This window comes from Thalassophryne amazonica, chromosome 9, assembly GCF_902500255.1.
Source record: "Thalassophryne amazonica chromosome 9, fThaAma1.1, whole genome shotgun sequence".
Taxonomy (NCBI): domain Eukaryota; kingdom Metazoa; phylum Chordata; class Actinopteri; order Batrachoidiformes; family Batrachoididae; genus Thalassophryne; species Thalassophryne amazonica.
In genome coordinates, this window is record NC_047111.1 from 12,959,053 (window position 1) to 12,983,715 (window position 24,663).

At 41.3% G+C, this 24,663-nt stretch overlaps 1 protein-coding gene across 2 annotated transcripts; it reads right to left on the reverse strand.

The window, feature by feature from the left end:
- Nucleotides 1-5,037: 5,037 nt before the first annotated feature.
- On the reverse strand, nucleotides 5,038-23,317 carry LOC117516758 (protein FAM122A). 2 transcript variants are annotated; one of them, XM_034177603.1, is made up of 9 exons: nucleotides 22,668-23,317; nucleotides 13,763-13,847; nucleotides 12,050-12,106; nucleotides 11,410-11,456; nucleotides 11,274-11,331; nucleotides 11,076-11,140; nucleotides 6,651-6,706; nucleotides 6,340-6,424; nucleotides 5,038-6,249 (listed from the first exon to the last, which is right to left on the reverse strand). In XM_034177603.1, exons 1-9 carry the CDS (start codon nucleotides 22,760-22,762, stop codon nucleotides 6,135-6,137), a joined length of 663 nt encoding a protein of 220 aa, XP_034033494.1. In that variant the 5' UTR covers nucleotides 22,763-23,317; the 3' UTR covers nucleotides 5,038-6,134. The 2 variants fall into 2 exon arrangements, with proteins under 2 accessions (XP_034033494.1, XP_034033495.1); XM_034177604.1 differs by having other exon boundaries at nucleotides 12,050-12,102; nucleotides 13,759-13,847.
- Between the last annotated feature and the right edge of the window lie 1,346 nt (nucleotides 23,318-24,663).

Genomic DNA, 24,663 nt, shown 5'->3' on the forward strand with positions numbered 1-24,663 from the left:
AAGCCATTAAAATATGTTAATCATGAGTCACTTTTGTGTGGATTAAAGTCACTAACTGGGACTCTTGTCTTGTTGCAGTTAAGAAACAAGAATCGTCCTCCGTTCCGTTGGCACAGCTCCAAATGCTGCACGGCTGTCTGCTGAGACAGAGTCCGGTCGGAATTAATAACTTCAAAACAAATTGGCGCTTTAAATAAAATGACACCTCTTTACAAACGCTGTAACACAGACGATAAACTACAATCGACTAAAATGTTTTTTTCCTCCCAAAATGAGACGTCCTGCATTGTTTATGAATTACATCCTGACGTGCAACACAGCCAGCTGTAAGAGCTCAGCTCAGACATATGGAGAGACATTCATGCCAATAATGTCTGAAAGGAAATGCTTTAGACAAAAACTACAGATTTTCTTTATTTCTATTTATGTCCAGAGATCAAGGATCCACCATGTAGAGTTTATTATCAATCAATCAATCAATTTTTTTATATAGCGCCAAATCACAACAAACAGTTGCCCCAAGGCGCTTTATATTGTAAGGCAAGGCCATACAATAATTATGTAAAACCCCAACGGTCAAAACGACCCCCTGTGAGCAAGCACTTGGCTACAGTGGGAAGGAAAAACTCCCTTTTAACAGGAAGAAACCTCCAGCAGAACCAGGCTCAGGGAGGGGCAGTCTTCTGCTGGGACTGGTTGGGGCTGAGGGAGAGAACCAAGAAAAAGACATGCTGTGGAGGGGAGCAGAGATCGATCACTAATGATTAAATGCAGAGTGGTGCATACAGAGCAAAAAGAGAAAGAAACAGTGCATCATGGGAACCCCCCAGCAGTCTACATCTATAGCAGCATAACTAAGGGATGGTTCAGGGTCACCTGATCCAGCCCTAACTATAAGCTTTAGCAAAAAGGAAAGTTTTAAGCCTAATCTTAAAAGTAGAGAGGGTGTCTGTATCCCTGATCTGAATTGGGAGCTGGTTCCACAGGAGAGGAGCCTGAAAGCTGAAGGCTCTGCCTCCCATTCTACTCTTACAAACCCTAGGAACTACAAGTAAGCCTGCAGTCTGAGAGCGAAGCGCTCTATTGGGGTGATATGGTACTACGAGGTCCCTAAGATAAGATGGGACCTGATTATTCAAAACCTTATAAGTAAGAAGAAGAATTTTAAATTCTATTCTAGAATTAACAGGAAGCCAATGAAGAGAGGCCAATATGGGTGAGATATGCTCTCTCCTTCTAGTCCCCGTCAGTACTCTAGCTGCAGCATTTTGAATTAACTGAAGGCTTTTTAGGGAACTTTTAGGACAACCTGATAATAATGAATTACAATAGTCCAGCCTAGAGGAAATAAATGCATGAATTAGTTTTTCAGCATCACTCTGAGACAAGACCTTTCTGATTTTAGAGATATTGCGTAAATGCAAAAAAGCAGTCCTACATATTTGTTTAATATGCGCTTTGAATGACATATCCTGATCAAAAATGACTCCAAGATTTCTCACAGTATTACTAGAGGTCAGGGTAATGCCATCCAGAGTAAGGATCTGGTTAGACACCATGTTTCTAAGATTTGTGGGGCCAAGTACAATAACTTCAGTTTTATCTGAGTTTAAAAGCAGGAAATTAGAGGTCATCCATGTCTTTATGTCTGTAAGACAATCCTGCAGTTTAGCTAATTGGTGTGTGTCCTCTGGCTTCATGGATAGATAAAGCTGGGTATCATCTGCGTAACAATGAAAATTTAAGCAATACCGTCTAATAATACTGCCTAAGGGAAGCATGTATAAAGTAAATAAAATTGGTCCTAGCACAGAACCTTGTGGAACTCCATAATTAACTTTAGTCTATGAAGAAGATTCCCCATTTACATGAACAAATTGTAATCTATTAGACAAATATGATTCAAACCACCGCAGCGCAGTGCCTTTAATACCTATGGCATGCTCTAATCTCTGTAATAAAATTTTATGGTCAACAGTATCAAAAGCAGCACTGAGGTCTAACAGAACAAGCACAGAGATGAGTCCACTGTCCGAGGCCATAAGAAGATCATTTGTAACCTTCACTAATGCTGTTTCTGTACTATGATGAATTCTAAAACCTGACTGAAACTCTTCAAATAGACCATTCCTCTGCAGATGATCAGTTAGCTGTTTTACAACTACCCTTTCAAGAATTTTTGAGAGAAAAGGAAGGTTGGAGATTGGCCTATAATTAGCTAAGATAGCTGGGTCAAGTGATGGCTTTTTAAGTAATGGTTTAATTACTGCCACCTTAAAAGCCTGTGGTACATAGCCAACTAACAAAGATAGATTGATCATATTTAAGATCGAAGCATTAAATAATGGTAGGGCTTCCTTGAGCAACCTGGTAGGAATGGGGTCTAATAAACATGTTGATGGTTTGGATGAAGTAACTAATGAGAATAACTCAGACAGAACAATCGGAGAGAAAGAGTCTAACCAAATACCGGCATCACTGAAAGCAGCCAAAGATAACGATACGTCTTTGGGATGGTTATGAGTAATTTTTTCTCTAATAGTTAAAATTTTGTTAGCAAAGAAAGTCATGAAGTCATTACTAGCTAAAGTTAATGGAATACTCAGCTCAATAGAGCTCTGACTCTTTGTCAGCCTGGCTACAGTGCTGAAAAGAAACCTGGGGTTGTTCTTATTTTCTTCAATTAGTGATGAGTAGAAAGATGTCCTAGCTTTACGGAGGGCTTTTTTATAGAGCAACAGACTCTTTTTCCAGGCTAAGTGAAGATCTTCTAAATTAGTGAGACGCCATTTCCTCTCCAACTTACGGGTTATCTGCTTTAAGCTACGAGTTTGTGAGTTATACCACGGAGTCAGACACTTCTGATTTAAAGCTCTCTTTTTCAGAGGAGCTACAGCATCCAAAGTTGTCTTCAATGAGGATGTAAAACTATTGACGAGATACTCTATCTCCCTTACAGAGTTTAGGTAGCTACTCTGCACTGTGTTGGTATATGGCATTAGAGAACATAAAGAAGGAATCATATCCTTAAACCTAGTTACAGCGCTTTCTGAAAGACTTCTAGTGTAATGAAACTTATTCCCCACTGCTGGGTAGTCCATCAGAGTAAATGTAAATGTTATTAAGAAATGATCAGACAGAAGGGAGTTTTCAGGGAATACTGTTAAGTCTTCTATTTCCATACCATAAGTCAGAACAAGATCTAAGATATGATTAAAGTGGTGGGTGGACTCATTTACTTTTTGAGCAAAGCCAATAGAGTCTAATAATAGATTAAATGCAGTGTTGAGGCTGTCATTCTCAGCATCTGTGTGGATGTTAAAATCGCCCACTATAATTATCTTATCTGAGCTAAGCACTAAGTCAGACAAAAGGTCTGAAAATTCACAGAGAAACTCACAGTAACGACCAGGTGGACGATAGATAATAACAAATAAAACTGGTTTTTGGGACTTCCAATTTGGATGGACAAGACTAAGAGACAAGCTTTCAAATGAATTAAAGCTCTGTCTGGGTTTTGGATTAATTAATAAGCTGGAATGGAAGATTGATGCTAATCCTCCACCCCGGCCCGTGCTACGAGCATTCTGACAGTTAGTGTGACTCGGGGGTGTTGACTCATTTAAACTAACATATTCATCCTGCTGTAACCAGGTTTCTGTTAGGCAGAATAAATCAATATGTTGATCAATTATTATATCATTTACCAACAGGGACTTAGAAGAGAGAGACCTATTATGTCCAGAGTTTAAGGATCCAGTGACCAATTTCATATTTACTTTAAGACTCAATAAAAATGTTGTTGACATAGAAAACCTGTAAAGCCTACCGTACTTTTATTACGCAGAAAATTCACAAGAGGTATCGATAAGGGAATCAATAAGGAATCGGATCAATAAGCAGAATTGATAATGTTATCTATCGATAAAATCTTATCAACACCCATCCCTATTCTGTGGAGACTTTCAAGTCCAGACATAAGATACACTTATTTTCCCTTTCGTATGGCTAGCATACTGGTATAGTATGCTACTATGCTTTTTACTCTTTAAAATTCATTTCATTAGTAAACGGAGCGTGACGCGGCCTCAACTTTATCTAAATTCTGGGTCTTAGCTTAGGACTAGTGGCCGGCGATCACCTTAGTATTTCTTCTGTTTTTCTTGTTGCTTAATGCTGACAAATTATAGTGTATTTGTTGTCTTTCTGATGCCTGATTCAGTTTTTTTTCTTCTTTTCTCTCTGTTTGAGGTGCAGCTCCATCCAGAGATGGGTGTGGTGTCTGTTTCTGAAACCTCCGTCCTGTGCACCGGCAACATTTCCTATATTTTCGTTTTGTAAATTATGTGAGTAGCATGGCCCAAGCAGAGGGTCACCCCTTTGAGTCTGGTCTGCTTGAGGTTTCTTCCTCAAATCATCAGAGGGAGTTTTTTCTTACCACTGTTGCCTGTGTTCTTGCTCTGGGGGTTGGTAAGGTTACAGCTTACTTATGTGAAGCGCCTTGAGGAAACGTTATTGTGATTTGGCGCTATATAAATGAAAAGAAATTGAAAAAATTTTTTTTAAATCAGTCGCCGATACTTTAGGCCAAAATTCAAACTTATTTAATAACCTTTAAAAATGTCATTTCTGAGGAAAACAAACAATTAACATCAAATTAAAAATCAGGATATAGAATTAAAAAAAAACTCAAACGTAAAATAAGATAAAATCTGTATTTATTTATTTGAGAACCGGATTCCTGAGGCCCTGGTTCCTTACTTTGGAATCATCTGAGATCTGATTAAATAGAACCGGACAGTTATTCTAAAAATGCTCAGACCTTTTCAGAATAAAGATGGAGTCAGAACAAACTCAGTCTGAACAGTTCCAGGGTTTAGTTTCCTGTTTGTCGGAACAAACAGACGTCGCTTTGAGTGAGAAAAGAAGGTCTGGAAGTGTCAGGACTACTTGGCCGTTATGTTTCCATAGAAACAAACTTAGATCAGCTGCTGACAAACAGTTTTTTGGTTTTTTTTTTTGGGGGGGGGGGGGGGGGGGGGGGGGGGGGTGTTTAAATACTAATTTCTTGACTTAATGGTGAAAATCTGGATCCACTTCAGTCCTTGTTTAAAACTGGAATCAATTTTTCCAGAAATGGATCCAGTTTTACAGAGTTCTGTATTGTGCTGGTTGGCTGAAGGTTCTTGGTTTAGTTCCTGAACCACAAAGTGCTTCCAGATCTTTAGAGAGTGAACTCCGACTCTGATCTACGAATTCCACATCTTGATTAAAACTCGTACGAGTTCACGACGTTTCCAGAAACTTTTCTGAAGCTTCAAAATTCTTCTTTTTTAATTGGTCCATCCAGTCGGCAGCAACATCACAGACTCCGCCTCCTCCGGTCACGATGAACCCAGAGGACACCAGCCCGCTTCTGAGTCCTGCAGTCTGCTCCACACGTTTGATGACCTCACGGTGACATCACAGCGTGCGGATCTTCAGCAGCCTCAAAGTCCAACACGGATTTTTAAGACGAGCTCCAAAATCTTCAAGTTCAACTGAAATTCAGTTGTTTTTTTTTCCCCCAAAGTCTGAACCGTGGAGTTGAATTTTTATCTTTTGGCACATAGACGGAAAACTTTGGCACAAACTTTGAATCAGAAGTTGTTCTCGTTATCAACATGTTGGAAATAAAAAAACAATCCAGTTAGCAGCAAACAGATGAGCTGTTCGTGTGAACAAATGAATGCGTTAGCGCGCACTGGTGTCAAGGAGCTGACATTAACAAAGTGGGTTTGAGCGCATCTTTGGAATAAGTAATATAATGTGTTAGCTGTAGCCAACATGCTAATCAGCATGCTAACTCATTGCTATAGTTTAACAGACACGCCCGCTCAAAAGAACAAAGACCTTTTTTTAAGCTGATGAGTTTGAAGTGATTTCAGTTGAACTTTCAGAATTTTTCTTTAAAAACATATCCAGCAATCCAAAAGTGCTTTTGGCAGGAACAGGAAGTGAGGACCGTTTTCATCTTGGATGGAACATTCAGGCGTCCGCTGAGGTCGTTGGAAGGGGCAGAGCTATGCAGCGGCTGCAACAGGTAAAAATGTTAGTTTTTCCAAAGCCTTTACGGCGTCACACTTCCCCCATCATCAGTGACTGGGATGCTGGTTTGTGGTGAATGAGGGGGGAGGAGAGAGAGACAGGGATGTGGCCTGTGGGCTGACGCCTCCTGCAGGGGGAGAGTCTGTTGGCAGCTGAGACACACTGAGGGAGTAGGGGGAGGTGTGGCGAGAGAGGGGGAGGTGGGTGAGAAAAGCTGACTTTAAATAATATCTGTTTTAAAAAGCTCCTCACCTCAGGGCGGAGCTGCTGTGGTGGGCGGGGTCTGTTACCCCGGCAACAAACAGCTTCTTGGGGGGTCCGTCAGAATCGACTCCTCCTGAGACACAAATGTTTAAAAAGTCAAAGATAAACTTCCCTGAAACATCAACAGAACTCACAGAAGACGTCTGTCCAGGAAGAGTCCAAACATTTTGAAGCCAGAGTTGATTTAAAAAAAATTAAAAAATAAACCCAAAATAAACTTTCACCAAATTAAAAAAAAAATAAAATAAAATGCTGCTCTTCAGCATTTGTCTGTGATTTCTATTAAATTCAGACTTTACCTTTTCTCTTCAGCGGTGTTAAGGCAGGCCACCTCACTGCAGCGCCCCCTGATGGTCTGTTGGAGAATGAACAGACAGACAAACTGGCGAGCTAACATTTGCCGTTTGGTATGTGTATGTATTTTTGGGTCAAGGATGAATGCTGTGAAAACAGAAAGTTGATAGGACTAATATTTTTGGAGAAACTACGCTAACAACACTGAACAATGTGATAATTACATTCTGAACTCGTGTGCCATTCCAGCAGGGGGCAGCAACTCATCTATATATTAAAGGACATGTCGCATCGAAATCATAACAATTTAGATTTAGGCTGGTCGTGACCATCTGATGAGCCACCGGGATTACTTTGTGCACTTTCGTAAGTGGTTTCAAAGCATACGGCATTCACAGCAAACAGCTACGGAGACGTCCAAAAACAAAGTACTCGTGAGTACTCTGGTGTTTCTGACAGGTGACGCAGCTTTTAGAAGCGTCCCAGCATGCGCTTGAATGGAATGTAGCTGTTAAGGTTAAGAACAGAGGCACAGATTGATTCCAAAGTCTACATGCGATGTCGCAGGACTTTCGGACGGAACATTGGAGTGATGGCAGCTCGGTAAAGAGGCTCCCGAGAAAACCAGAGAAATTACAGAGATAGTCTCATTCATCTGAGTAGTATAACACCACGAAAAGCCTTAAGAGGGGGTAAGACAGCGAACGAAGCCCCTACTACTATTTTTAACACTCTGTAAAATAAAGGACAGAAAGTTACAGAGAAGATGGTTCAAGCTAATGCCAAGTAGGGACAAGCTAACAGAAAAGTGAGGAAAAGATGGCTAACTTAGGTGTTGCTAAAAGAACTGAGAGAATTCCACAAAGAAAACAAGGAACAACTAAAGACAATTGAGGAAATAAGTACAGTGAATCGGCTGGAAAAACCCGAGGAGAGGACTCAAAACACGGAGGAAGTGGTAGCGGAGCTGCTGAAATTACACATGAAGCTAGAGGACAAGCTAACAGACTTGGAAAGCTGGTCTCGGTGAGAAAATGTGAGGATTTATGGTGTTCCGGAGGGGTCTGAGAAGGATGCCAGTCTCACCAAGTTGTAGATTTATTTCCAAGTGTAAACTCCACACGATCAAAGCCCCCACGTACGCACACATGATCACCAGCTGCATCTTCACCTTCAGTTCTTTCACAATTGTGGCACGTTAAAGAACATCTATTAAGTCCTGGAAATAATGTATTCTGATTTTTTCCAGTGTAACAAATCCATCTCTATGTCCAGGCAGTCTGTTAAAACAGAGTCATGCAGATGTCCCCACATCCATGTCCACAGCTTCAGTAAACCAGCATCCACATAAAAACAGCACGTCACCACGCTTTAGATTCCAAAATCCGACACTCTGAAAAAGTTCAGCGTTTCAGGGTAAAGTGTGCTGTCTCCCGTCTGTAAATCCACTTTCGAACGGCAGCTCAGAAGCTTTGTTTTTGGACGGAGCAGGTTAGTTTCCCTCTGTCAGTCATCGGGATGTTTCTGCTCATTCAGAAATGTGTGTCACACGCTGAAAAATGCAGAGAACTGCAGAGTGAGAAGTTTTCCAGAAATGTACCTGCTAACGCTCAGAGTGAAAGGAATAAAATACATCAACGATCACTAATTATTAGCACATGTGCGGAGAGACTTACGAGTACTTTTATGTTGTCTTGCTAACTCGGACGTTAAAAACGTGCGACATGTCCTTTAAGTGTTCAATATGCTTATTTCTACATTTAACCACCTTGATTCAAGAATCTTGTCAAGTGAAATTATCTTGCTGCATGGACAGATAATTTCACTTGTTTTGAGTACCTTTTCCCTCAGATTTAAGGTTTTTATCATGTTTTTAGTCACCCGTTTTTTGCACTGTAGATCCACCAGGGACAACAAGATTGACCACATCATTCTGCAAGTCAATCAATCAATCAATCAATCAATTTTTTTATATAGCGCCAAATCACAACAAACAGTTGCCCCAAGGTGCTTTATATTGTAAGGCAAGGCCATACAATAATTATGTAAAACCCCAACGGTCAAAACGACCCCCTGTGAGCAAGCACTTGGCTACAGTGGGAAGGAAAAACTCCCTTTTAACAGGAAGAAACCTCCAGCAGAACCAGGCTCAGGGAGGGGCAGTCTTCTGCTGGGACTGGTTGGGGCTGAGGGAGAGAACCAGGAAAAAGACAGAGGGGAGTGGTGCATACAGAGCACAAAGAGAAAGAAACAGTGCATTATGGGAACCCCCCAGCAGTCTACGTCTATAGCAGCATAACTAAGGGATGGTTCAGGGTCACCTGATCCAGCCCTAACTATAAGCTTTAGCAAAAAGGAAAGTTTTAAGCCTAATCTTAAAAGCAGAGAGGGTGACTGTCTCCCTGATCTGAATTGGGAGCTGGTTCCACAGGAGAGGAGCCTGAAAGCTGAAGGCTCTGCCTCCCATTCTACTCTTACAAACCCTAGGAACTACAAGTAAGCCTGCAGTCTGAGAGCGAAGCGCTCTATTGGGGTGATATGGTACTACGAGGTCCCTAAGATACGATGGGACCTGATTATTCAAAACCTTATAAGTAAGAAGAAGAATTTTAAATTCTATTCTAGAATTAACAGGAAGCCAATGAAGAGAGGCCAATATGGGTGAGATATGCTCTCTCCTTCTAGTCCCCGTCAGTACTCTAGCTGCAGCATTTTGAATTAACTGAAGGCTTTTTAGGGAACTTTTAGGACAACCTGATAATAATGAATTACAATAGTCCAGCCTAGAGGAAATAAATGCATGAATTAGTTTTTCAGCATCACTCTGAGACAAGACCTTTCTGATTTTAGAGATATTGCGTAAATGCAAAAAAGCAGTCCTACATATTTGTTTAATATGCGCTTTGAAGGACATATCCTGATCAAAAATGACTCCAAGATTTCTCACAGTATTACTAGAGGTCAGGGTAATGCCATCCAGAGTAAGGATCTGGTTAGACACCATGTTTCTAAGATTTGTGGGGCCAAGTACAATAACTTCAGTTTTATCTGAGTTTAAAAGCAGGAAATTAGAGATCATCCATGTCTTTATGTCTGTAAGACAATCCTGCAGTTTAGCTAATTGGTGTGTATCCTCTGGCTTCATGGATAGATAAAGCTGGGTATCATCTGTGTAACAATGAAAATTTAAGCAATACCGTCTAATAATACTGCCTAAGGGAAGCATGTATAAAGTGAATAAAATTGGTCCTAGCACAGAACCTTGTGGAACTCCATAATTAACTTTAGTCTGTGAAGAAGATTACCCATTTACATGAACAAATTGTAATCTATTAGACAAATATGATTCAAACCACCGCAGCGCAGTGCCTTTAATACCTATGGCAGTCAGTGAGTGTGCTGTCCACACCTTTCTTCTTTCATACTTTTTTTTCTTTCAGACAACTCACAATTTTTGGCCCTATTTTTACCACCAGTCTGCAATATTCAGACAACATGCATCAACTCATCTTAAGTACAATTCAGTGAGATTCCAACTGAAAAATTGTCAGCCTTGTTCTGATTTTGTGTCTCTAACGACATTCCATCAGTCGCTGCCCAGATATTAGCTTTCTCACCAACACAGGAAACATCAAACACACCTTGTAAGCACAAAAGGAAGCCAACATTGCTCACTGACACAAACAGCCACAGCATGGCACTTAGCTGCATTAGCTTGTAACCTGCAAAAATTAAACTCCTTCCTGCAGACAAATGTTTGCCATAATTTCACCTTTTCTCTCAAATGATCTTGTTTCATATAAATATTAAAAAGTTTATCACTGAGATTTGATAGAGCAGTCGGAGCACAGCACCGCGGCGTCCGCCTCATCATGGAACCAACCGCGTTTGGTCCTGGATGAGAACCCGCCAAGTGGACAGAAACAAAAACAAAATTTAAAGGAGACGGCCTGCTGTCATCTCCCCCTGATGGATAAACTTAAGTCCTTCAGCCCCACGTGAGCTGTGCGGGTCAAATCCATGACCTCATGAAACGTGACCTCCAGGAGATGTGGACATGCACACATGAGCACTTTTGTGGTTGCAGAAAGCAACATTCAACAGAACAACAGAGAAGCGAGTTCCCCGTAGACGACGCTGCTATCGGTAAAGTGTACACGTGCAGGACATACATAGTGTGGTGCAAAGGTCAGCGGGTCAGACACAAAGCGTGCACGTGACCTGTGCAAGCTCGGAGTCTCATGTTGATTTCCTGAAAAGTTTTTTTTTTTTTTTTTTTTAACCCTTAGAACACAAACCGAGAACTTCAAAGACTCATGACTTTGACCTTTGACCTGCGTTTTGTTTTGGGTCACAATCAATAACCCCCAGAAAGAGGGCAAACACACAAAAAGCCCACTTCCTGTTGGTGCATGCATTGGTGTTTTTACCTGAACCTCCGGGTGGGGCTCGGGGATGAGTTGGGCGTGATGCCGCCGTCCTGGGACTGAATCCACTGAGAGGAACAAGAAGCAGAACCAAAGATCAGGGGAAGGATCCAATCAGTCTGGATTCAGTCTTACTTTGGAGGGACGTCCTGATCGGATTCATTTCATAGAGAAGCCACCAAAATGGGGTTGTTTGCTCACCGTGGACGAGTGGTCGTGCCACTGACTGACGGCAGGAACCGTGTTCAGAGTGGAAGCACTGGGAACACAACAGGGGCTCAAATCTGCTTCAGAGGTTAAAGTGTTGTCATGGCAATGCTCTTTTACACAGACATACCTGAGTCTGTGCAGAGTCCCTCTGAGGGCCGTCTCCATGCCATCGTCCTGCGAGAAACACACAGCGAGCAGCATTAGCATCGTTACTGATGAAGAAGAAGTGACTCCGATCAGTCCTAGTGTGTGTGTGTGTGTGTGAGATCCAGGGACGCCTGGGAAGATCTTATAGAGTCATCAGGTCAAAGGTCAGAGGTGTTTCGTGATGCTGATATCTTTGCAGGAGAATGAAGATCCAAGTCTTTATGGTCCTGGTGCTTCCTGTCTGGTTGTCAGATTTGGACTCTAAGGTGAGGACTGGATGTCGTTGATGCCAGGTCTCTGTGGAGGATCTTACTGGAATGACTTTGTGTCCAGTGAACGGTTACTTAGTGAGACTCAGATGAGGAGGATCACTGACACTGTGAGGGAACATCAGACACCACATTTAGTCCATGTGGGGAGTTTCTGTGGACATGATCCAGGACACAGGTGTCTCAGTGTGGAGGACCCAAGACGGGAGAAAGCCAAGGACACGCCCACCTTTGGCCTGGCCAAGACAGACGTCCTCAAAGTACTTGAGTGTTAATTCAAACAAAAAACTGAAACTCGAGAGTTTTAATGTCATGTGACTTTAAATGTTGTGAAAGGGTTCGAGTCCTCACCTGCCTCTTCTGATCGAGTCTAGCAGCTGCCAGAGAGAACGGCGAGAGAGGGGCAACCTTAAAGACCAGAAGAAGAAACTGTGAAGGACAGTTTACAGTAGTGTTCATAATCATAGTAGTGCTATGTGACTAAAAAGATTAATCCAGTTTTGAGTATATTTCTTATTGTTACATAGGAAACAAGGTACCAGTAGATTCAGTAGATTGTCACAAATCCAACAAGACCAAGCATTCATGATATGCACACTCTTAAGGCTATGAAAATGGGCTATTAGTAAAAGAAAGTAGAAAAGGGGGTGTTCACAATAATAGTAGCATCTGCTGTTGACGCTACAAACTCAAAACTATTATGTTCAAACTGCTTTTTTAGTAATCCTGTGAATCACTAAACTTAGTATTTAGTTGTTTAACCACAGTTTTTCATGATTTCTTCACATCTGTGAGGCATTAATTTTGTTGGTTTGGAACCAAGATATTGCTCTTTACTAGTGTGCTTGGGGTCATTGTCTTGTTGAAACACCCATTTCAAGGACATGTCCTCTTCAGCATAAGGCAACATGACGTCTTCAAGTATTTTGACATATCCAAACTGATCCATGATACCTGGTATGCGATATATAGGCCCAACACCATAGTAGGAGAAACATGCCCATAATGATGCTTGCACCGCCATGCTTCACTGTCTTCACTGTGAACTGTGGCTTGAATTCAGAGTTTGGGGGTCGTCTCACAAACTGTATGCGGCCCTTGGACCCAAAAAGAACAATTTTACTCACATCAGTCCAAAAATATTCCTCCATTTCTCTTTAGGCCAATTGATGTGTTCTTTGGCAAATTGTAACCTCTTCTGCACATATCTTTTATTTAACAGAGGGACTTTGCGGGGGATTCTTGCAAATAAATTAGCTTCACACAGGCGTCTTCTAACTGTCACAGCACTTACAGGTAACTCCAGACTGTCTTTGATCATCCTGGAGCTGATCAATGGGTGTGCCTTTGCCATTCTGGTTATTCTTCTATCCATTTTGATGGTTGTTTTCTGTTTTCTTCCACGCGTCTGTTTTTTTTTTTGTCCATTTTAAAGCATTGGAGATCATTGTAGATGAACAGCCTATAATTTTTTGCACCTGCGTATAAGTTTTCCCCTCTCCAATCAACTTTTTAATCAAACTACGCTGTTCTTCTGAACAATGTCTTGAACATCCCATTTTGCTCAGGCTTTCAAAGAGAAAAGCATGTTCAACAGGTGCTGGCTTCATCCTTAAACAGGGGACACCTGATTCACACCTGTTTGTTCCACAAAATTGACGAACTCACTGACTGTATGCCACACTACTATTATTGTGAACACCCCCTTTTCTACTTTTTTTTTAACTAATAGCCCAATTTCATAGCCTTAAGAGTGTGCATATCATGAATGCTTGGTCTTGTTGGATTTGTGAGAATCTACTGAATTTACTAGTACCTTGTTTTCCATGTAACAATAAGAAATATACTCAAAACCTGGATTAATCTTTTTAGTCACATAGCACTACTATTATTCTGAACACTACTGTATGTCAAGAACTTCAGATTTTATGAACCAAAACCTGGTCTGTGTGCGGGGACATGAAACCACTTTTTAAAATGTCGAGTGACATCATCACCTCATTTCCTTCGCTCCAGAATCTGATTTCATAAAAAAAATAATAAATAAGGCGCACCCAAGCTGACCTGAGACGGACAGCCGAGGTTGATGGACACGCTGCTGCGTCTGTATCGAGCCGATGAAACAGGAGTGAAAACCGTCATCCCGTCACTGATGGAGACAACAAAGAGACAAAAACAACAACCAATGAGTCGTGGACGCCTACGTGGACACATCCTGAGGTCAGAGGTCACATGTGTTGGTATCTTGGTTTCCTCCCGCCATAAAATGTGTGCACATCTGTCTCACTGTACTCACGAAATAGAAACGTGCAAAATGAATACGTGGCTCATTAACATTGGTTATGTGCCATTAAACAAGGCTGGCACCTTATGACTGTGAGTGTGGTGTGTTTTTTTTAAATCTTTATCAAGCATTTTAAATGCAGGGGTGGTGGCCAAGTGGTTAATGCGCTTGGTTTCAGTTCAGAAGGTTCCGGGTTCAAATCCCACCCCTGTCACATTTCTTCATGTAATGTGGAGTTGCGTCAGGAAGGGCATCCGGCGTAAAACTTGTGCCAATTCAACATGCAGATCAACCTTGGATTTGCTGTGGCAACCCCGAGTGCAAACAAGGGTGCAGCCGAAGGGACTTACTTTACTAAACAAGGCCTTTAATCCTCACGATGCTGCTGATGTGCACTTCAGCGCCGTGCACGGCCGCGCGCTGATGTGCTGTGCAGTTTGCCAACTGGGCCAAAATCAGATTTTTTTTTTCTACTTCTGAATCAGGCCACCGTTTCTGGACGTGCACTGCATGTTCACGGTGTTGGCTCCGATGGTCTGTCCAAAGTCTCGGCTGGTGAGCAACACTATTTTATATTAAAGGTTAGCCTTAATTTTTGTGAAAAACATAAAAAATAAATTTTGTTTCTGGACCACGGCTGTGTTCAACTCAGTCCTTTACAGTAGCACAATTCCAAAGTGTTCCAGGCACAATTAGAGAATATTTCTCATTTGCAGAATGTGACAGACTGACTCGAGACTCAAAGTGTTTTTGTCATATACAGCAAGAAAAAACAAGTTTCTCTGCAGTGAAACTCCTGTCAAACACTCTCAGTGAAAGACTGGTGCTGAGTTACACACACTGAACAAAAATAGAAAGGCAACACTTTTATTTTTGCTCCTATTTTTCATGAGCTGAACTCAAACATCTAAAACATTTTCTATATACACAAAAGTCCTATTTTTCTCAAATATTGTTCACAAACCCACTGAGCATGTTTGGGATGCTCTGGATCGGCGAATACGACAGTGTGTTCCAGTTCCAGCTAAGATCCAGCAACTTCACACAGCCATTGAAGAGGAGTGGTGGTTGGCTCTCACTGCGGTATTGTATCACTTCCTGTTCCGGAGCACAGCGGTGTTTTTCTGTATCTGTTAGCTGTTTAATCTGCGCAGTTAGATTGATCTAGTTATCTAGATTACGATTTGTTTCCCAGTGTAATCTTTACGTGCCTTAACTAAAGCACTCCTTCTGCTGAATCACCTCTAAATTATTTACACATTATTCACTTTGCGTGTTTTTAGGAATCCGCTAGCTTAGCGTAGCTACTAGCTCTTAGCCGATTTAGCATGGCGGCTTCTCCTGTCTCTCCCGCACTTTTCTGCTCTGGGTGTGAAATGTTTAGTTATTCCTCGGCCTCCTTTAGCAGTAACGGTACTTGTAATAAGTGTAGCTTAGTCGTAGCTTTGGAGGCCAGGCTGGGCGAATTGGAGACTCGGCTCCGCACCGTGGAAAATTCTACAGCTAGCCAGGCCCCTGTAGTCGGTGCGGACCAAGGTAGCTTAGCCGCCGTTAGTTCCCCCCTGGCAGATCCCGAGCAGCCGGGAAAGCAGGCTGACTGGGTGACTGTGAGGAGGAAGCGTAGCCCTAAACAGAAGCCCCGTGTACACCGCCAACCCGTTCACATCTCTAACCGTTTTTCCCCACTCGACGACACACCCGCCGAGGATCAAACTCTGGTTATTGGCGACTCTGTTTTGCGAAATGTGAAGTTAGCGACACCAGCAACCATAGTCAATTGTCTTCCGGGGGCCAGAGCAGGCGACATTGAAGGAAATTTGAAACTGCTGGCTAAGGCTAAGCGTAAATTTGGTAAGATTGTAATTCACGTCGGCAGTAATGACACCCGGTTACGCCAATCGGAGGTCAATCAATCAATCAATCAACTTTTTTCTTATATAGCGCCAAATCACAACAAACAGTTGCCCCAAGGCGCTCCATATTGTAAGGCAAGGCCATACAATAATTATGAAAAACCCCAACGGTCAAAACGACCCCCTATGAGCAAGCACTTGGCAACAGTGGGAAGGAAAAACTCCCTTTTAACAGGAAGAAACCTCCAGCAGAACCAGGCTCAGGGAGGGGCAGTCTTCTGCTGAGACTGGTTGGGGCTGAGGGAAAAAAACAGGAAAAAGACATGCCGTGAAGGGGGGCAGAGATCGATCACTAATGATTAAATGCAGAGTGATGCATACGGAGCAAAAAGAGAAAGAAACAGTGCATCATGGGAAACCCCCCACAATCTACGTCTAAAGCAGCATAACCAAGGGATGGTCCAGGGTCACCCGATCCAGCCCTAACTATAAGCCTTAGCGAAAAGGAAAGTTTTAAGCCTAATCTTAAAAGTAGAGAGGGTATCTGTCTCCCTGATCTGAATTGGGAGCTGGTTCCACAGGAGAGGAGCCTGAAAGCTGAAGGCTCTGCCTCCCATTCTACTCTTACAAACCCTAGGAACTACAAGTAAGCCCGCAGTCTGAGAGCGAAGCGCTCTAATGGGGTAATATGGTACTACGAGGTCCCTAAGATAAGATGGGACCTGATTATTCAAAACCTTATAAGTAAGAAGAAGAATTTTAAATTCTATTCTAGAATTAACAGGAAGCCAATGAAGAGAGGCCAACACGGGTGAGATATGCTCTCTCCTGCTAGTCCCCGTCAGTACTCTAGCTGCAGCATTCTGAACCAACTGAAGGCTTTTTAGGGAACTTTTAGGACAACCTGATAATAATGAATTACAATAGTCCAGCCTAGAGGAAATAAATGCATGAATTAGTTTTTCAGCATCACTCTGAGACAAGACCTTTCTGATTTTAGAGATATTGCGTAAATGCAAAAAGGCAGTCCTACATATTTGTTTAATATGCGCTTTGAATGACATATCCTGATCAAAAATGACTCCAAGATTTCTCACAGTATTACTAGAGATCAGGGAAATGCCATCCAGAGTAACGATCTGGTTAGACACCATGCTTCTAAGATTTGTGGGGCCAAGTAGAATAACTTCAGTTTTATCTGAGTTTAAAAGCAGGAAATTAGAGGTCATCCATGTCTTTATGTCTGTAAGACAATCCTGCAGTTTAGCTAATTGGTGTGTATCCTCTGGCTTCATGGATAGATAAAGCTGGGTATCATCTGCGTAACAATGAAAATTTAAGCAATACCGTCTAATAATACTGCCTAAGGGAAGCATGTATAAAGTGAATAAAATTGGTCCTAGCACAGAACCTTGTGGAACTCCATAATTAACTTTAGTCTGTGAAGAAGATTCCCCATTTACATGAACAAACTAATCTATTAGACAAATATGATTCAAACCACCGCAGCGCAGTGCCTTTAATACCTATGACATGCTCTAATCTCTGTAATAAAATTTTATGGTCAACAGTATCAAAAGCAGCACTGAGGTCTAACAGAACAAGCACAGAGATAAGTCCACTGTCCGAAGCCATAAGAAGATCATTTGTAACCTTCACTAATGCTGTTTCTGTACTATGATGAATTCTGAAACCTGACTGAAACTCTTCAAATAGAGTCAGAACAAGATCTAAGATATGATTAAAGTGGTGGGTGGACTCATTTACTTTTTGAGCAAAGCCGATAGAGCCAGATTTCTAGAAATGAGAGCTAAAATTAACATTAAATCGGTGTGTAACTTTGCAAAAACAATGTCGGACTCTGTAGTTTTCTCTGGGCCCCTCCCCAATCGGACCGGGAGTGACATGTTTAGCCGCATGTTCTCCTTGAATTGCTGGCTGTCTGAGTGGTGTCCAAAAAATGAGGTGGGCTTCACAGATAATTGGCAAAGCTTCTGGGGAAAACCTGGTCTTGTTAGGAGAGACGGCATCCATCCCACTTTGGATGGAGCAGCTCTCGTTTCTAGAAATCTGGCCAATTTTCTTAAATCCTCCAAACCGTGACTATCCAGGGTTGGGACCAGGAAGCAGAGTTGTAGTCTTACACACCTCTCTGCAGCTTCTCTCCCCCTGCCATCCCCTCATTACCCCATCCCCGTAGAGACGGTGCCTGCTCCCAGACCACCAATAACCAACAAAAATCTATTTAAGCATAAAAATTCAAAAAGAAAAAATAATATAGCACCTTCAACTGCACCACAGACTAAAACAGTTAAATGTGGTCTATTAAACATTAGGTCTCTCTCTTCTAAGTCCCTGTTGGTAAATGATATAATAATTGATCAACATATTGATTTATTCTGCCTTACAGAAACCTGGTTACAGCAGGATGAATATGTTAGTTTAAATGAGTCAACACCCCCGAGTCACACTAACTGTCAGAATGCTCGTAGCACGGGCCGGGGCGGAGGATTAGCAGCAATCTTCCATTCCAGCTTATTAATTAATCAAAAACCCAGACAGAGCTTTAATTCATTTGAAAGCTTGACTCTTAGTCTTGTCCATCCAAATTGGAAGTCCCAAAAACCAGTTTTATTTGTTATTATCTATCGTCCACCTGGTCGTTACTGTGAGTTTCTCTGTGAATTTTCAGAACTTTTGTCTGACTTAGTGCTTAGCTCAGATAAGATAATTATAGTGGGCGATTTTAACATCCACACAGATGCTGAGAATGACAGCCTCAACACTGCATTTAATCTATTATTAGACTCTATTGGCTTTGCTCAAAAAGTAAATGAGTCCACCCACCACTTTAATCATATCTTAGATCTTGTTCTGACTTATGGTATGGAAATAGAAGACTTAACAGTATTCCCTGAAAACTCCCTTCTGTCTGATCATTTCTTAATAACATTTACATTTACTCTGATGGACTACCCAGCAGTGGGGAATAAGTTTCATTACACTAGAAGTCTTTCAGAAAGCGCTGTAACTAGGTTTAAGGATATGATTCCTTCTTTATGTTCTCTAATGCCATATACCAACACAGTGCAGAGTAGCTACCTAAACTCTGTAAGGGAGATAGAGTATCTCGTCAATAGTTTTACATCCTCATTGAAGACAACTTTGGATGCTGTAGCTCCTCTGAAAAAGAGAGCTTTAAATCAGAAGTGCCTGACTCCGTGGTATAACTAACAAACTCGTAGCTTAAAGCAGATAACCCGTAAGTTGGAGAGGAAATGGCGTCTCACTAATTTAGAAGATCTTCACTTAGCCTGGAAAAAGAGTCTGTTGCTCTATAAAAAAGCCCTCCGTAAAGCTAGGACATCTTTCTACTCATCACTAATTGAAGAAAATAAGAACAACCCCAGGTTTCTTTTCAGCACTGTAGCCAGGCTGACAAAGAGTCAGAGCTCTATTGAGCTGAGTATTCCATTAACTTTAACTAGTAATGACTTCATGACTTTCTTTGCTAACAAAATTTTAACTATTAGAGAAAAAATTACTCATAACCATCCCAAAGACGTATCGTTATCTTTGGCTGCTTTCAGTGATGCCGGTATTTGGTTAGACTCTTTCTCTCCGATTGTTCTGTCTGAGTTATTTTCATGAGTTACTTCATCCAAACCATCAACATGTTTATTAGACCCCATTCCTACCAGGCTGCTCAAGGAAGCCCTACCATTATTTAATGCTTCGATCTTAAATATGATCAATCTATCTTTGTTAGTTGGCTATGTACCACAGGCTTTTAAGGTGGCAGTAATTAAACCATTACTTAAAAAGCCATCACTTGACCCAGCTATCTTAGCTAATTATAGGCCAATCTCCAACCTTCCTTTTCTCTCAAAAATTCTTGAAAGGGTAGTTGTAAAACAGCTAACTGATCATCTGCAGAGGAATGGTCTATTTGAAGAGTTTCAGTCAGGTTTTAGAATTCATCATAGTACAGAAACAGCATTAGTGAAGGTTACAAATGATCTTCTTATGGCCTCGGACAGTGGACTCATCTCTGTGCTTGTTCTGTTAGACCTCAGTGCTGCTTTTGATACTGTTGACCATAAAATTTTATTACAGAGATTAGAGCATGCCATAGGTATTAAAGGCACTGCGCTGCGGTGGTTTGAATCATATTTGTCTAATAGATTACAATTTGTTCATGTAAATGGGGAATCTTCTTCACAGACTAAAGTTAATTATGGAGTTCCACAAGGTTCTGTGCTAGGACCAATTTTATTCACTTTATACATGCTTCCCTTAGGCAGTATTATTAGACGGTATTGCTTAAATTTTCATTGTTACGCAGATGATACCCAGCTTTATCTATCCATGAAGCCAGAGGGGACACACCAATTAGCTAAACTGCAGGATTGTCTTACAGACATAAAGACATGGATGACCTCTAATTTCCTGCTTTTAAACTCAGATAAAACTGAAGTTATTGTACTTGGCCCCACAAATCTTAGAAACATGGTGTCTAACCAGATCCTTACTCTGGATGGCATTACCCTGCCCTCTAGTAATACTGTGAGAAATCTTGGAGTCATTTTTGATCAGGATATGTCATTCAAAGCGCATATTAAACAAATATGTAGGACTGCTTTTTTGCATTTACGCAATATCTCTAAAATCAGAAAGGTCTTGTCTCAGAGTGATGCTGAAAAACTAATTCATGCATTTATTTCCTCTAGGCTGGACTATTGTAATTCATTATTATCAGGTTGTCCTAAAAGTTCCCTAAAAAGCCTTCAGTTAATTCAAAATGCTGCAGCTAGAGTACTGACGGGGACTAGAAGGAGAGAGCATATCTCACCCATATTGGCCTCTTCATTGGCTTCCTCTTAATTCTAGAATAGAATTTAAAATTATTCTTCTTACTTATAAGGTTTTGAATAATCAGGTCCCATCTTATCTTAGGGACCTCGTAGTACCATATCACCCCAATAGAGCGCTTTGCTCTCAGACTGCAGGCTTACTTGTAGTTCCTAGGGTTTGTAAGAGTAGAATGGGAGGCAGAGCCTTCAGCTTTCAGGCTCCTCTCCTGTGGAACCAGCTCCCAATTCAGATCAGGGAGACAGACACCCTCTCTACTTTTAAGATTAGGCTTAAAACTTTCCTTTTTGCTAAAGCTTATAGTTAGGGCTGGATCAGGTGACCCTGAACCATCCCTTAGTTATGCTGCTATAGACGTAGACTGCTGGGGGGTTCCCATGATGCACTGTTTCTTTCTCTTTTTGCTCTGTATGCACCACTCTGCATTTAATAAATAGTGATCGATCTCTGCTCCCCTCCACAGCATGTCTTTTTCCTGGTTCTCTCCCTCAGCCCCAACCAGTCCCAGCAGAAGACTGCCCCTCCCTGAGCCTGGTTCTGCTGGAGGTTTCTTCCTGTTAAAAGGGAGTTTTTCCTTCCCACTGTAGCCAAGTGCTTGCTCACAGGGGGTCGTTTTGACCGTTGGGGTTTTACATAATTATTGTATGGCCTTGCCTTACAATATAAAGCACCTTGGGGCAACTGTTTGTTGTGATTTGGCGCTATATAAAAAAATGGATTGATTGATTGATTGATTGAGTGGACCAACATTCCACAGGCCTCAATCAACAACCTGATCAACTCCTTTCAAGATTCAAAGCTTTTATGGTCATATGCACAGTAAAGAAACATGTTTCCCTGTGCAATTAAATTCTTACTTTGCTGCCCACACTGGATGCCCAAATATATATATATATATAACTAAGTATAAAATATTTAAATATAAGTGGGGGAAAATGAAATAACATAAAATAAGCATGCTGGTAAGAACAATAGGATATAACAAGCAATGTAATAAAAATGTAATAAGAAATATACACTGTAAGAAGGGAAATATAACATATGCTTGTGTAATGGCCTACATGATATGTACATGATAGTGCATCAGTGTGCAACATTCACTAGTAAATGTTTTCGTGCAATTTAGTGCAATTGAGCCAACTCCATGTGAAGGACATGCTGAGTGAGATAAATGTTCGTCATACCAGATACTGGTTTCCTGAAAACCCGCCCTCCCCCCATTAAAGTAAAACTGCACATTTCATAGTGGCCTTTTATTGTGGCCAGCCTGAGGCACACCTGTGCAATAATCATGCTGTCTAATCAGCATCTCGATATGCCACACCTGTGAGAACCTGTGAGGTGGGACGGATTATCTCGGAAAAGGAGAAGTGCTCAATAACACACATTTAGACGGACTTGTGAACAATATTTGAGAGAAATAGGTCTTTTGTGTATATAGAAATATTTTACATTTTTTAGTTCAGCACCATGAAAAATGGGAGCAAAAATAAAAGTTTTGTTCAGTGTATAAATCATAAAAAAAATACAATGTAAAAAATATACAATAAGTAAAAACACAATGGAAAAATATCTGATATATCCAAAGTGTCTGATACCTACAATGGAATGTGCAAAATGTAAGTGTGTACAGAATGTACATGAGGTCGTCCATGGTGTTTGATATAAAACTGATCTGGAGACAGCCTGATTACTGACTCTATGTGACAATCATCAATAAAGTATGATGTAAACAGACCCAGGATCAGATCTCTCACCCAGTCGGCTCAGAATACGTCACACGGCCCCGCCCATTACGTCATGCAAAATGTAGCCGATCAGACGGTTCTGAAGGGGCGTATCCTCCTGCCCGCAAAAATGACGTGGCGTGACATACGTCACAGAGGCCTAACGTTGGACTTTGTGTGGGTTTCACCATCAAACTTAAGCTGTAAGCGGAGCGCGGTGTAATTGCACTGACCTGACGCTGGTGATCATGGGGGCGCTGTTTGACCTGCGGAGCGCCCCGCCTCCCGCCGCTGCGCCTGCGCATTGGTCCACTTCCATCCGCTCCATAAGGTCCGCGGCCCCGGAGGGGGAAGCGCTGCCGCCGGCCTCCGGCTTCACGACAGGCCGGTGGAAGCCCGACCCGCAGGCCTCAGTCCAGCCAAAGCGGAGCCGCCGAATCAGCGGTTTCGGGCGCCGACGGCGGCTCCGGTCCGCCGCATTTCTGTCCGAAAAAACAGCGTTCGAAGCCCAAACTGCGCCTCAATTACGAAAAAAAAATAACGGCTCCGACATCCACCGAAAGAGCCCCAAAAACTCCAATAATCAGAGTCTGGCGGCTAAAACCGGATAAACGTGCCCGGAGTCCGACGAGAAACTTTTAATCGGCGCAGGCGACACGACTGTTAGCTCCGGAGCTAACAGTGGAAAAGCTCCGAAAAACCGCTAAACAGCTGGAAATAAAAGTCAAACCGGACATTTAGCGCCGTTTTCGGTCTCAGTCAGAGCCACAGACCTCCAAAAAACCCGGAACAACTCTGAACAAGATCCAGAAAATCCGCGAAAAATAGAGTTTAGAAGATTTTTATTAAGTCCCCAAAACACTCCACACTGCGCTGCAGCTGTGAAAACATCGCCACCGTACGGCCGCAGCGGGAAGTGCAGCACAGAAAATGTTCTCTTCTTTTTTAAATTATCTGAATTTAAATTACTACTGTTTAGTAACTGTCAGAATAAGAAAAACCACGTTAAATGTAACATGAATACAAATGATCTTTTTTTAATTCTACCACCTTTCTGTCCGAGAGCAGAACAGACGACGGTACTTTGAAATAGGTTCCAAGTTTTTTTTCCTTAAACTTTCTTAAAACGTCTTGCTTAGTGCTGACATCTACTGACGGTTATTGTAATTGCAACAGTTCCAAAATGAGGCAATTTCTTGACTTTCTTTCTCTGGCCCTGTTTTTCATTCATACATAACATAAATTTTTGTGTGATTTAAAAAAAGTTTGTACAGATAGTAGATAAAAGCACACACCAAAATTTAAAAACCATAATAATACCTAAAAACCATAGAATATTATTTTTTTATAAATAGTACATAAAAGGACACATCACACATCCAAGGTCATCATAATACTGATCACACCTATTTTTAAATAGGTTTGGTAGACTCTTCCACAAAGTGACAATTCTATTGCTAAAAAAAAAAAAAAAAAATCTAACGTTTAATCTTGTCTAATAACCTTTAATACAGTCGAGTGGCCTCTCAAACCAGTGTCATCTCTAAACTGGAAAAATAGATTAAAATCAAGAATGCAAAGTCAAGGAGTACTCCTAATACGTTCCCTGGTGATGATTCTTGACTGTCTTGGCGAGGCCAGAATACCAGAAGGTGCTTGAAGACACCGGATAAGTCGAGAAAAAAAAAAAATACAACCAACCTGGACCAGGATCTGTAAAGTGTGGATTAAATTAAAGCTCTGGATCTCTGGAGGAAGCAAGAGTCATCATGATACAAGAACTTTCAGACTTGGATCATTTTAAGTGACTGCTCCTTAAGGAGGAAAATGTTCCTTATTGGTTCTTTCTTCCTTATTGATAGTGATTTTTGTTATGATTTTTGTTTTGTTTTTTTCCCTTTGTTATGGGACAATGTTTGAGAAAATTTATATCATGTACAGTTTTACATCAAACAGTTACTTTATTTAGCTGCATTTTTAGTTTGTGGATTACAACTTTTTTATGATGTCAGTTGATTCTTTCCAATTTACTTCTGCACAGGAGCTTGACTTAAAAAGTTTTTATTACTCTGAACACAAATCTCATAACATTATGTGATCTTGTAAAAAGCAGTACTACAGTGATTTATTGGGAAAAAAAAAATAAAACAAATATTAGTACTTGGAAGTTTTTAAATGAAATCATAAATAAGAAAAAAGTTGTTAAAGAATATCCTGCTTATTTTTACA